Source organism: Chlorocebus sabaeus, chromosome 6, assembly GCF_047675955.1.
Source record: "Chlorocebus sabaeus isolate Y175 chromosome 6, mChlSab1.0.hap1, whole genome shotgun sequence".
In the NCBI taxonomy this organism is placed as follows: domain Eukaryota; kingdom Metazoa; phylum Chordata; class Mammalia; order Primates; family Cercopithecidae; genus Chlorocebus; species Chlorocebus sabaeus.
The window spans coordinates 10,179,518-10,193,611 of NC_132909.1; the positions used below are offsets into that span (position 1 = coordinate 10,179,518).

At 57.0% G+C, this 14,094-nt stretch overlaps 1 protein-coding gene and 1 non-coding gene across 2 annotated transcripts; both read right to left on the minus strand.

The window, feature by feature from the left end:
* Positions 1 to 616: 616 nt before the first annotated feature.
* On the minus strand, positions 617 to 12,656 carry NOP53 (NOP53 ribosome biogenesis factor). Its single transcript, XM_007997371.3, has 13 exons — positions 12,397 to 12,656; positions 11,226 to 11,290; positions 7,928 to 8,036; positions 7,094 to 7,293; positions 6,624 to 6,694; positions 5,094 to 5,189; positions 3,060 to 3,164; positions 2,795 to 2,977; positions 2,156 to 2,331; positions 1,856 to 1,922; positions 1,071 to 1,147; positions 932 to 988; positions 617 to 679 (listed from the first exon to the last, which is right to left on the minus strand). The coding sequence occupies exons 1-13, from the start codon at positions 12,618 to 12,620 to the stop codon at positions 673 to 675; spliced, it is 1,437 nt and encodes a 478-aa protein (XP_007995562.3). The 5' UTR covers positions 12,621 to 12,656; the 3' UTR covers positions 617 to 672.
* On the minus strand, positions 1,717 to 1,826 carry LOC119621819 (small nucleolar RNA SNORD23). The gene has a single exon (XR_005238418.1). It is a non-coding gene; the product is annotated as a small nucleolar RNA SNORD23 (small nucleolar RNA).
* Positions 12,657 to 14,094: the final 1,438 nt, after the last annotated feature.

Genomic DNA, 14,094 nt, shown 5'->3' on the forward strand with positions numbered 1-14,094 from the left:
TAGAGATAGGGTCTGGCTATGTTGCCCAGGCTGGTCTCAAACTCCTGGGCTCAAGTGATCTGCCCGCCTCAGCCTCCCAAAGTGATGGGATTACAGGAGTGAGCCACTGTGCCCGGCCCTGTTTCCTCACCTTTAAAATGGGAGTAAGTACAGCCCTCCTTGGTTGGGCTGCTGCGAGTTCAGTGACTGAATCCACCTGCATAAACCTGATAGCAGGTGCCTGGCGGAGGTCAACTGCCACCACTCCTACAGTGTGGCGAGAGCTGCTATGTCACCCACAGCAGAAGGAACTGGGCTATTCTCCAAGTCGGAATCCAGTGGGGAACCTCCTCCTCACCTCTGCTTCACCTCCCACCTCCGGTCAGGCCGTGCGCCCCGCACCCTCTGCCCACTGGCTTTTTAGGACCTCCTCAGGCTTGGAAGGGCTGCCAACTTCACTGCTATTGGACAGACCACGATCCAGCTGGCTGATGACCCCTTCGGACATACCCTAGGACCTCACCAGGCTCTGGCAGTGAGTTCTGGCACCTACATGTTTGTCGCCACAGGGGGACACGCAGTCTGCACCTGGGAGCAGCTGCCCGCAGGAGGCACACAAGCCACACGCGAAGTTCACTGACTGGCTAAAAGGGACTTTTTATTGAAGGGCGGGGCTCCAGCATCCGATGGCAGCTACAACCTGGGGACAGAGAAGAGGGGTTGAGGGTGGGTAAGAGGGTGCCCCACACCCCTGCCCACCTGACACTCCCTGCCTTTCAGTTTCCCTTTGGGGACCCTCCCAACCCCGCTCTGGTTTCAGGGCCTCTTCTGGGCATGGCCAAGGGGTTGTGATTCAGCCACTGGCCACACTCTGGGAGGGTCCCTGGGACTCCGTGGGCACCGTGGGGCGGGAAAGGGCTCCCTTCCTTGTGCTGAAGCCGGATGGACTCACTGGATCTCACGGAACGCCCGCTTCTCCACCAGCTTCACCTTGTACTTGCGTTTGAACCTGGAGCAGGGACAATGCAGCAGTCAGTGCCCGGGGCCAACCCCAGATGCCCTCACCCCAGAGCAGCCCCAGCCGCCCTTACTTGGCTCTCTCTCGAGGCTCGATCATGTTCCTCCTCTGGAAGCTCTTGAACCGGTCGCGAAGGATGTTGCCCTCGGGCTGCGGGACAGAGAGGGAGGCCTCAGCAGGGCCTGGCAGAAGCCCGAGGGCCTGGGACCTCCCCTCGGGGTCCTGGCAGAGCTCAGCCCCGTGCAGTCTCCCCAGGGGAGCCTTGTGGGCACCAGGGACTCAGCCTGGCCCTCAGCTGCTGGGGCTCAGCACTGGGATGACAGCCACCAACCCACGGCCATCTCTGAGCTGGGCTTGGAGGAGTCATGGGAAGTGGGCTGGTGACAACACAGAAAAGGGGACAGCAAGGGCAAAGGCCGGGTCAGAGGGAGAAGGCACAGTCCACTCATGAGCACAGCTGGCTGGAGCCCCACGGCCAGGGCAGGCCAGGCCAGGTGTGTGGCTGACAGAAGAGCTGGGCTTCCTCAGGGGCACTGGGGAGCCACAGCAGGTTCTGAGCAGGGGAGGGACAGGGTTGGTTCTGAACTTCAGGAAGGTCCCTCTAGTCCTGAAGGCGACCGGGACTGCAACAGGGACCAGCTGGAAGGAAAGGCCTTCTTAGGGTCCCAGACTCAAACCCTAGCCTGGCCCCTCACCCTGGGATCCCCCCCAGCACCCTGTGCCCTCAGCCCCTGGGCATTGGCCCCACTGGCCCAGCCCAGGGGCAGCCATGGTGTCGCCCATAGCCCCTGGGGGGCACGGGGAGCAAGGATGGTGTCATCATTGGGCACAGGGCTCTGCGGCGCCAGCGATGAGCACCTTCAGGGTCCTGAGCGAGTCCGTCAGCTCCGAGCTCAGCTGCAGGTCAATGTCGGGTGCCTGGTACCTGCGGAACAGGGCGGGTGTTCAGAAATATCACCCCTGCGGGGCCCAGGACACGCAGTCCAAAGCCCCCTCCTGGAGAAGGAAGGGCCTCTGAGAATGTGGGGTTTTGTGGGGGAAGAGGTGGTCTCCCGGTGGAGGGCTGGGCAGTTCCTGAACAAAGGCAGGAAGGCATCAGGCCCTGGGACCTGGCCCCCACCCCCAGCTTCTCTCAGAACCCCCGGGCCTGGTTCTCACTTGAGCCGCCCCAGCCTTCGGGGCTTGTCAGCCTCAGCCTCCCGCCGCGCCTGCCGCTGCCTCCGCCGCCGCGCCAGCTCCGCCAGCCTCAGGGCCACCTGGGCCTTGATCCCGCGCAGCCGGAACAGCTCCTGGTGACGGAGCCGGGCGGCCCTCAACGCGGCCTGCTGTACCCGCTGTGGAGACGGGGCAGGGTCAGGGTCCAGGCGAGTGCTGCCCACCCAGGGAGGCCTTCCCTCTACACAGGGAACTCTCCCCGCACAAATCTGCCTGCCCCGGAGGCCCTTCCTGACCCCGTCCCCATCAGGTCAGCAGCGCCTCCAGTGCCTTCCCCGCAGCTGCTAGCTTCAGCCCGTCACCCACCTCCCCCGGTCTGCGGTGCAGACACCTCCCCGCACCTCACCCCTCAAACAGAAGCGCCAGGGACCCCCGTCCCACCCCAGCCCAGAGCCCTGCCTGGAAGAGGCTGGAAAACGAGTCTCAGCTGTGAGGATCCCAAACAGCCCAAACCACACGCCACACACAGGGCTTGGCGTGGGCAGGCTGCCCGCAGCACCCAGGACAGCCCACGGGTGGGAGGAAGGAAAGAAGGAAGGGGGCGAGGCATCAGAAGCAGGCCCCGCCGGCCCAGGCGCTCACCAGCCTGCGCGCAGCCTTCTCCCGCCGCCGCTGCTGCTCCGTCTTCTTCTCTGTGGCGGCCAGGCGGGCGGGAGTGGGACAGACCTCGGCATCCCCAGCCTCCGGTCCCTCTCCCTGGCCTGGCTCCCCCTCGCCATCCGACTCCTCCAGCAGCCCCTCGCATAGCTCCTGGAACGTGGACTCCTGGGGAGGTGGGAAGCAGGGAGCAGCGTCAGGGGTAGGTAGCAGGCCCGGGAGGGGAGGGAGGGGCAGGTGCGCGGCTCACCTGGGTGGCGGCCTGCTCCGTGGCGGGCAGGGCCAGCTGCCGCTCCAGCTTCTCCGCCTCCTTCTGCCGCTGCAACTCCACCTCGTGGGCGGCTGAGAGCAGGGTCTGTGAGGGGCGGGAGTGAGGACCGGTCTCTGAACCTCTCCCGGGACACTTAGACCCTCTTACCTCCCATCTGTCCCTCACCTAGTGCCCGCGGATCTCACCCCGGCCCGGGCTTTCCTCCCCACACCCCGTCTACCAGCACACCCCACCCTGCACAGAGCCAGAGGGCACCTCAAACCCTCGTCCTCACACCTGCTCTGCACGTCTGTGAAGGCAGTCTGGCCTGTACGCTTGTTTTTTTTTTTTTTTTGAGACAGAGTTTCACTCTTGTTGCCCAGGCTGGAGTGCAATGGCACGATCTCGGCTCACCACAACCTCCGCCTCGCGGGTTCAAGCGATTCTCCTGCCTCAGCCTCCCGAGTAGCTGGGATTACAGGCATGCGCCACCAGGCCCAGCTAATTTTGTATTTTTTAGTAGTGACAGGGTTTCTCCATGTTGGTCAGGCTAGTCTCAAACTCCTGACCTCAGGTGGTCCATCCACCTCGGCCTCCCAAAGTGCTGGGATTACAGGTGTGAGCCACCGCGCCTGGACCACAGTTTCATTTATGTGAACTGGTCGGGGTGGCCAACTCCCTGAGACAGGAAGCCTGGCATCTGCCTAAGTCCACACGAGATAGGGAATTGTGGGGGTGACGGCTGACATGTGTGACAGAGAAAATTACGGACAGAGAAAATGTTCTAAAATTGACTGCGGGGATGGTTACACAAGGGTCACTAAAAACCACTGAATCACATACTCTAACCAGCTGACTGTATGGTAAGTGAATTTGATCTCTACGAAGTAGTTCTGTACAAATCTAAAAGCGAATGTCTGATCTCCACGCCCCCTCCCACATCTGGTCCAGGAACAGATGGCAGTGAGCGTGCGGCACCCTCGTCCTTTCAAACGTGAGCACACTGTTGCTTTTTTCCGCAGACACTTTTCTCTCCCAGATGAGGAAGCTGCCTCTGTTCCTGGCTATCGCCTTCTTATGAACGCTGAAAGCGATTAGGGCAAGCATCCTGCCTCTACCGCGAACATCTCAGCGTCTCCCCAGTCACGTGATCCCAGGAGAAGGGGTGTTCCTCGAGGGAGGCTGTGGCTGTTTTTTGAGAGTCTCGCTCTGTTACACAGGCTGGAGTGCCGTGGTGCCATCATAGCTTACTGCAGCCTGGACCTCCTGGGCGCAAGCAATCCTCCCACCTCAGCCTCCCAAGTAGGTGGGACCACAGGCACATGCTGCCACGCCCTGCTCATTTTCTGTATTTAGTAGAGACGGGGTTTCACCATGTTGGTCAGGCTGGTCTCGAACTCCTGACCTCAAATGATCTGCCGGCCTCAGCCTCCCAGAGTGCTGGGATGACAGGTGTGAGGCACTGCATCCGGCCAAGCGAGGGGTTTTCGTACCCTTTGTCCACAGTATCTGTGCCCAACAGATGCCTGCTAAACGCACAGTGGCTCCAGTCAAGACTTCCCCATCGCTGAGCCAGCCTCGCCCGTGAGTAACTGTCACTTGGCTGCCAGTGTGCCACCGAGTCACCACAGCCTTTTGCATCTCTGTCCCACAGGCTTCCTGGAAGGCGCCATGGTCTCACTCACCTCTGTACCTTTTGTTCCCGCCACCTGGAAAACTCACTCCCCTCCTCCCATTGCAAACTCCTCCCTCAGCCTCTGCCTCGGCTCAGGCGTCCCCTCCTCCAGGGAGCTCTTCCTGACCCCCCAGGCTGGGTCAGGTGCCCCGTCTGGGCTCCCAGCCCCGACCACTCTGCTCATCATTATCTGGGAACAGGTCTCTTGCACTGGACCGTGAGCACCGTGAGGACAGCCCCCAGGGCTGTCTGGGTCACTCTGGAGTTCCCAGCACCACCCAGCACAGGGAGGCAGCCAGTGAAGCCCTGACCGAGAGGCAGAGCCCGCTGAGGAGGGAGGCCTGGTCGGGGTGGCATACCTGGTGTTCTTCAAACGATGGGTTGTAGGAAGCTCCCGCAGGCGCTACCTCCACGGCGGGGGCCTGGGACGGCCTGGTGTGCAGGCGTGGTGGCCGCTGTGGAGAAAAGGCCGAGGCAGGGTAAGGCCGTGTGAGGTCGGAAGGTCCCCCAGGCTTGTGTGTTGAAACTTAACTGCAGTGTGGTAACGTCACCAGACAAGGGCCTTTGGGGGGTGATTCGGTCAGGAGGGCCCCGCCTTAGAAGAAAGCCTGGGCGACCTGGGCGCACGGCCCACTTCCAGGCTTTCTTCATCCCTCCCCATCTGCTCTCCGCCCCACAAAGGCCCTGTCAGTCGCCAGCAGAAGCCTGGAGTCACCTGAATGCCCCTCAAGCTCCTCCCACACCCAACCGCTGGCAAGGCCCGGAGCGTCTGCCCCACGACTGTGTCCCGGGTCACCCGCAGCCCCAGCCCAGCTGGCTCAGGGCTCCACTCTCATGCCCTTGACTCCCGGGGTCTCACTTTACACCTGCCCCACCAGTGTGACCTCCCCAGAGTGGCCACCTGGGTCCTCCCCTCCCCTCCACAAAACCCTCTGGTGGTGCCCCACACATCTGCCCCGCTCAGAATCATCCCCCAAGCCTGGCCTGTACTCCCTCCGGGACCACCCCCGCCTCCTCCCGGCTCCTGAACACACTCGGTCCCCCCTCAAAGCCTCTGTCAGCAGCCTGGCGGCTCTTCCCTGGGACCTCTGCATGGCCTGCCCCTCGCCCTTCCAGGTCTCTCACTACGCTGCTATTGTATGTTCTTTCCGGCAAGGGCTTCTCTGGCTGAGCCCCGGAGATTGTAAGTACCTGGGCTCTAACACTCGGGGTCCAGCAGCTCGAGGCGGCAGCGGCTGCAAATCCAAACTCAAACCCATGACACTTCTGCCACTTGCCAGCACTGGCTCCACCTTCTCATGCGTTACCTCTTTAAATTCTCCCCACCAGCCCATGATCTAAGTACAATTTCATCTATATTTTATTTTTTTTTTGAGACGGAGTTTCGCTCTTGTTGCCCAGGCTGGAGTGCAGTGGCATGATCTCGGCTCACTGCAACCTCCACCTCCCTGGTTCAAGCGATTCTCCTGTCTCAGCCTTCCTAGTAGCTGGGACTACAGGTACGTGCCACCGCGCCCAGCTAATTTTTTAAAATATTTTTAGTAAAGACAGGGTTTCACCATGTTGGTCAGGCTGGTCTCGAACTCCTGACCTCAGGTGATCCACCTGTCTTGGCCTCCCAAAGTGCTGGGATTACAGGTGTGAGCCAGTATGCCCGGCCCTCATCTGCATTTTAGAGGAAGACACAAGTCACAGAAAGGTTAGCCCACGTTCCCAGGATCAGTCAGCACTGGAGCCGGGACAGGAATCCCAGCCACCTAGCTCCAGCAGAGTTCTCGGCCACTGGGTTGGAAGGGTTCTGAGACTGAGACTCTACTGCAGGAACACACAGCAGCTCCCGGTCCTCCTCGCCCTCCCATCACCCAGGACACCCTTCCCACATGTCTCACCTTCACTCCTTTCTTCTTGGTCTGCTCCAGGAAAAACTCATCCTGGCCAATCAACGGCCTGTCCAGGGGGTCTGTGGATACAGCGAGGGGAGCTGCTGGGACAGTCCCAGCATGGAAGAGGCACCAAAGGGCTCCCCCCAATCCCTCCCCATTTCAAAAAGGTGACCCTGAAGCTCAGGCAAGGGAAGGACTGATTCTAGACCCCAAGGGGCCTTGATCACCCGGACAAAACTGTGTCTGGACAGGTTCAGAAAGTGGAGGAGACCAAAGCTGAAGGCAGGAGCCTCACAACTCAGGAAAAGAAAAGTACGAGTAGGAAACAGCCGCCCCTTCAGGACGTGTGACTCTGCTGGGAGGTCACCAAAGCACAGGGCACTCCCTTTCGCACTGTACTCCTGTGCAGTGCACAACACACACAACTGCACATGGCAGTCCTGTCCCCATCTGCAGGTGACAGCAGGGTCACTCACTGTCTGAGGCCCAGAGGTCGTAGAAAGGCCGCTCCACGGTGTCCTGGGGCCCGGGCTTGGTCCTGGCTGCAGGAGGGTTGAGGAGCCGGGCCTGGGCCCTGCGCACCTCCCGGGGCAGCTCGCCCTGCTTGGCCAGCTTCTCCCATAGTTGCTCCTTCCGCCTGAGCTTCTTGGCGTTGGGAACCTGGTGGGCAAGGACGCTGGTCGGGGAGAGGTGGCACAAGTGCAGCAGGTGAGGTGGCGGCCTGAACAGCAGCCAGGCCTCCTCCCTGTCAGGCTTCCTCCACCATTAAGGCAGCTCCAGCACCCCCTCTCCAAAAGGCAGCGCTCCGCTTCCTCTTCAGAGAACCCCTCTCCCCACATCTGTCTCCTGCCTAGGCCTCCCCTCCCCTCTGAGCCCCAGACTCAACGAAGCAACAGCCCTGTCCTGGACATCCCCCAGGCACCTCACACCACCATGTCAAAACCAACCTCAGCATCACCCAAATTCTCGCTCCTCCTCCACATCCCCATCTCAGGGGAAGGCCAGCTGTCCACCCTCTCACCCGCTCATGCCCCAAGACCCACCTGATGTGCCTCCTGAACACGCCTCCCACTCAGCCCCTCCTCTTCAACCCCAAAGCCCCAAGCTGGGTCCAGGCCCCTCCTCACTGCCTCGGCCCAGCACCAGGGCACCCAGACTCCCTCCCTCCAATCTGCGCTCCAAAGCCCAAACCTGACCCTGTGCCTGCCCTACCCTCCAAATGACCCTCACCTACCATCCCCCAACCCCGGACACCCTTTAGGACCAGAGTCTGGCGGGAAAGAAGGGCCCAGGGATGCTGGGACACTCACTCTTTGGGGGCAGGGACTTTGGATGTGTTCTCGAGGATGAGGTCAACCCGAAGGGGTTTCTTGAGAAGCAGTGACTTCTTCTGGACTTTGGTTCTCTTCTTAGTCAGCCCTGAGAGTCGGAAAGAGAACGAGTCAAGGCCTCGGGCCTACCCACGGCAAAGACCACCCATCCCCTTCAGCTCCATGGCAGCCACCAGACCCGAATCCAAGTCACCCCAGGAGACCTGGAGGTCCCCAGGCTCCCACCTGGAGGCAGAGGCCCCTCAGGGTGAGGCCCAAGGTGCCCAAGCCCTGACCCTCCACACCAAGTGCTAGGCCAGCAGGAGGCAGGCCCCATGCTGGGGACACGAAGAGTCACACCCACAGCCACATAGCAGAGTCTCCCAGACAGAGAGGGAAGGGGACCAGGCATGGTGGCTCACGCCTGTAATCCCAGCACTCTGGGAGGCTGAGGTGGGAGGATCGCTTGAGCCCAGGAGTTGGAGGCCAGCCTGAGCAACATAGTGAGATCTCATCTCAGGGGGGAAAAAAAAGGAAGAAAGCAAGTGATCAGTTGACACCGAAGCGCAGGGAGGGCCAGAGAACTGGACTTGGGACCCAGGACGGCCACTTCTCAGCATAACTTCTAGGTCGCTGGTTTTTACTGCCTTTTTCCTCCACAAAGGTACCTACGGTTTTTACTTCAAAAACCTAACAGTTAAAAGCAGTAACTCTACAGCAAAACGCCCTAGAATGGAATTACGCCCTGGCATGGACTGTGGGACCTCACATAAGAGGCGAAGCTCCTCAGTGTCCCCAAAATGAGGATGTCGATGCCTCCCTCGCAGGGCTGCTGTGAAGACGAAATCACTGAAGACCCACGACACACAGGGGCTGACCTGCGACTGCTCACAACCACTATTATCTTTGTCCACGTTTTCTTACTGGACCCAAAAACTGCCTCCCTTCTGCCCCGCAAAGCAGCTTCCCACTCGCCAGAGCACGCCGATAACTACTTCCCCATCTGCTCATTACAGGCAGGTCACTGACTTGCCCTTGATGTTCACACACCAGATCGACTCACTTCACTCAAGGCTGACTTCTCTAATAACACCCCACTTTCTTTTTTTTTTTTTTTTTTGAGACAGTCTTGTTGCCCAGGCTGGAGTGCACTGGTGCGATCTTGGCTCACTGCAACCTCTGCCTCCCAGGTTCAAGCAATTCTCCTGCCTCAGCCTCCCAAGTAGCTGGGATTACAGGCATGCGCCACCACGCTCGGTTCATCTTGTATTTTTAGTAAAGACGGGGTTTCTCCACGTTGGTCAGGCTGGTCTCGAACTCCTGACCTCAGGTGATCTGCCCGCGTCAGCCTCCCAAAGTGCTGGGATTACAGGCATGAGCCACTGCGCCCGGCCTGAGACAGAGTCTTGCTCTGTCGCCCAGGCTGGAATGCAGTGGTATAATCTTGGCTCACCGCAACCTCCACCTCCCGGGTCCAAGCACTTCTCAGTAGCTGGGATTACATGCGTGTACAATGACGTCTGGCTGATTTTTGTATTTTCAGTGGAGACGGGGTTTCGCCATGCTGCCCAGGCTGGTCTCCAACTCCTGACCTCAAGTGATCCGCCCCACCTTGGCCTCCCAAAGTGCTGGGCTTACAGGTGTAGGCCACTGCGCCCAGACTCTAATAACCACTTTTTACCTGCCTATTGGAAGTCTCTCGTACCTCAAGGCAGCTCCTTCCACTCTATCTGGTCACTAAACCAGGTCCTCTCGTTTTCATTAAAACAGACCCTTTGACTGATCTCACACAAGCTCACTCTCTTGCTCATTAAAGCCATCAGCCTTTCCATCAAAGCAGACACCTTCACTTGCTTCCAGGCCCTTCATTAGAGCAGATCATCTGTTCTTAGTCTGTTTTTCTACATATTGAAGTAAACACTGTTACTCATCAGAACAATCCCTCCCTCATTCCTCATCTTCTTTCAGCAGATCCCCACCCTGCTTTCTGGCAACATAAGGCAAGCAAGTTAAGACTAGTGTGTTACCTGTTCACTGAATCAGGTCCTCTTGTTCCTATTAAAGCTCATCTTGGCTGGGTGTGGTGGTTCACGCCTATAATCCCAGCACTTTGGGAGGCCAAGGCGGGTGGATCACCTGAGGTCAGGAGTTTGAGACCAGCCTAGCTGACATGGTGAAGCCCCATCTCCACTAAAAATACAGAAATTAGCCAGGCTTGACCGGGCGTGGTGGCCCATGCCTGGAATCCCAGCACTTTGGGAGGCTGAGGCGGGCGGATCACTTGAGGTCAGGAGTTCGAGACCAGCCTGACCAACATGCAGAAATCCCGTCTCTACTAAAAATACAAAATTAGCCGGGCGCGGTGGCATGCCTGTAATCCCAGCTACTCGGGAGGCTGAGGCAGGAGAATCGCTTGAACCTCGGAGGCAGAGGTTGCGGTGAGCTGAGATCACGCCATTGCACTCCAGCCTGGGCTCAAAACTCCATCTCAAAAAAGAGCCAGGCTTGATGTTGCAGCTTGTAGTCCCAGCTACTTGGGAGGCTGAGGCAGGAGAATCACTTGAACTGAGATCACACCACTGCACTCCAGACTGGGCGACAGAGCAAAACTGTCTCAAAAAAATAATAGTAATAATAAATCAGTCTTGCTTTAGTTAACAAGGTGAGCTTTATTTTGTTTATTTTTTGAGAAAGTCTTGTTCTGTCGCCCAGGCTGGAGTTCAGTGGCACGATCTCAGCTCACTGCAACCTCCACCTCCCACGTTCAAGTGATTCTCTTGCCTCAGCCTCCCAAGTAGCTGGGATTACAGGCGCCCGCCACCATACCTGGCTCATCTTTGTATTTTTAGCAGAGACGGGGTTTCACCATATTGGCCAGGCTGGTCTCGAACTCCTGACCTCAAGTGATCCAGCTGCCTGAACCTCCCAAAGTGCTGGGAATATAGGCGTGAGCCACTACGACCAGCAGGACTGATTTGTTTAAGCAGGTCCTTGACTTATTTTTCTGCAAGCTGAAAAGAGATCCTTTAATGTGTTTCTAACCTATTGATCAAGGCAGACTCCCAGCAGCTTATCTGTGCATGGAGATCACTGACACCTCAAAAGAAAAACCCACCTTCTCTAAGTTAGTCTCCAGCTTACTTTCTGCCCATTTGAGGTCCCCTTGTTTATGTTAAGGTTGACCGTTTCCGCAGACATTTGCTTCCCAAGCCACAAAATTAACATAGATCTCAGAGGCTACAGTAAGCTGGCTAACAACGAATAACGGCCATTCCCCACCACATAAGCCTCTCCTCACCTTTTTCCTTGGAGCCAGTGTCCACGAAGAAGAGTTTTTCATTTGGAGCCTCTGACAACAAGCCACTGGGGGACAGAAATGCAGAACATCAGCCAGAGATGTTGGAGAGGAAAGAGATTTAACCTGGCAGCCCCAGCCTTCCTCTTCTTAGTCAAGTCCCACCACGGGACTCCTCCCAGCTAAGGCTTCGCTCTGCAGTTTACAGAACTTAATATTTGGGAAGGACTGCCGGGCGCGGAGGCTCACGCCTGTAATCCCAGCACTTTGGGAGGCCCAGGAGGGTGGATCACCTGAGGTCAGGAGTTCAAGACCAGCCTGGCCAACATGGTGAAACCCTGTCTCTACTAAAAATACAAAAATTAGGCCGGGTGCGATGGCTCACACCTGTAATCTTAGCACTTTAGGAGGCCGGGACAGGTGGATTACCTAATGTCAGGAGTTCAAGACCAGCCTGGCCAACATGGCGAAACCCTGTCTCTACTTAAAATACAAAAATTAGCCAGACATGGTGGTGTATGCCTGTAATCCCAGCTACTTGTGAGGCTGAAGCAGGAGAATCACTTGAAACCTGGAGGCAGAGGTTGCAATGAGCCGAGATCGTGCCATTGCACTCCAGGCTGGACTACAGCGAGAAGCGAGAGACTCCGTCTCAAAAAAAAAAAAAAAAAAAAAAAGAAGAAGAAAGAAAGTAGCCGGGCGCGGTGGCGCCCGCCTGTAATCCCAGCTACTCAGGAGGCTGAGGCAGGAGAATCGCTTGAGCCTGGGAGGCGGAGGTTGCGGTGAGCTGAGATAGCGCCACTGCACTCCAGCCTGGGTGATAGAGCGAGACTCCGTCTCAAAAACATATATATATATAGACACACACACACACACATATATATAGCAAGGAGCAAACTAAGGTGGAGGCATGGAACGTATTTATGCTAAAAATTATTCATCGTTTACCCAAAATCCAAATTTAAGCGTCCTGTATATTTATCTGCTAAACCTGGTAACTCTATCAAGCTCTCCAGCTTCCCATGTTGAGTCCCCTGACCATGCTCTCCATCTCCTCGGCGGTCCCCGGGACAGCTGCCCCCCAACCCCCGCCACCGACCCACCCACGCAAACACGACTGACCTAGCACCCGGGCACAGGAACCCCCAGTTCCCGGAAGTCCCGCCCCCCGTACCCGCTCGTGCGCTCCTGTAGCCGCACGTCTTCCAGGAACTGGTCAACCTCCAACCCCAGCGGCTCCTGAGCCAGCCGCCGCCAGCCCCGCTTCTTATTTCTTGGGCCTCGCCGCCGCCGCCTCAGCGCTGGGTCCACCGAAGTAGGCCGCAGCCCCAGGAAACCAGAATCGGCATCACTTTTCGAGCTGTGCTTCCCACCACCTCCACGGCCTCCTGCCGCCATCTTGTCAAAGAAAGAATTCAGCCGCTGGCGTCCCAAAAAGCCCCTTTGCAGCGTGCGCGCGCAGATTTCCCACCCTTTTCCGTGACGTACTTCCTGTGGCAGCCATATTTGTAAAGTAACTGGAGTTGCCAGGAGGCTGTCATCTTGGTAAAGGATAAATGGCTACCCCTTCCTCCATTCTTTACAGCGGGATCTGAAGACTCCTAACGGCGGCGGGTGGTAGAAGAGAGATGGGAAGGTTGCAGTTTCTTGGCTCTCGCCCTTAACCGAACACCTGGCCGCCTGGGGTCTTCGCTCAAACTGATTTTTTTCTTTAATAGACAAGGTCTCACTTTGTTGCCCCCAGGCTGGAGTGCAGTGGAAGGGTAATAGCTCACTGAAGCCTCCAACTCCTAAACTCAGAGATTCTCCTACCTCAGTCTCCCAAGTAGCTGCGACCACAGAAGCGTGCAACTACACCTGGCTAATTTTTTATTTTTATTTTTTGTAGAAATGGAGCCTCCCCATGTTGCCCAGGCTGGTCTCGAACATCTGGTTTCAAGTGATCCTCTTTCCTAGACCTTCCAAAGTGCTGGGATTACAGCCTCACACCACCACTCCTGGTCCAAACTGATGTAGTTTTTTTTTTCAAGAGACAAAGATCTCACTATGTTGTCCAGGCTGGTCTTGAACCAAGTAATTCTCCCTCCTCAGCCTCCGAAAGTGCTCAGATTACAGATGTGAGCCACCATGCTCGGCCTTATAATTTTTTAATCTCGTTTTCTTCGAACAGTCAGTGGCAGATTCTGCACAGCACATGTTCCACTCTCAGTTTTGTCATCTCAAATGTTCCAATCCTAGGATCTTGGAAATCAAGTAACTTTCGGAATATCAAAGTTGGAAGCACAGAACATTAGAGGAATGTTAGAAACATACACTTTTAGGACCCTAGAAGTGCAGACTCAAGAATCGTTCATCTTGAGCAGGCTACTTCGCTGTGCCTCAGTTTCCTCATATGCAAAATAAGGATGATAACGGTACATCTGCCTCATAAATCATGCAGAAGATTAAACATATGTAAAGCACTTAAGGCTGCGTCTGGCATCTGAGTGTTAGCTGTTGTTAGTGCCTTGCCCTCTGAGGCTTCATCTTAGAATCAACTCATCTTTGCTATTTACAAATAAGGAAGGAAGCTCAGAGGCTCTTGGGCCCTGGCAGCCATTCAAAGGGATCCATGGCAGGGGGCGTGGTGATTCACGCCTGTAATCCCAGCACTTTGGGAGGCCGAGGCAGGAGGATGGCTTGAGCCCAGGAATTCAAGACCAGCCTGGGCAACATAGTGAGATACTGTGTCTGCCAAAAATTTAAAAATTAGCCAGGCGTGGTGGTGTGCGCCTATAGTCCCAGGTACTCAGGAGGCTAAGGTGGGAGGATCGCTTGAGCCCAGGAGTTGGAGGGTGCAGTGAGCCGTGATTGCAGCATTGTACTTCAGCCT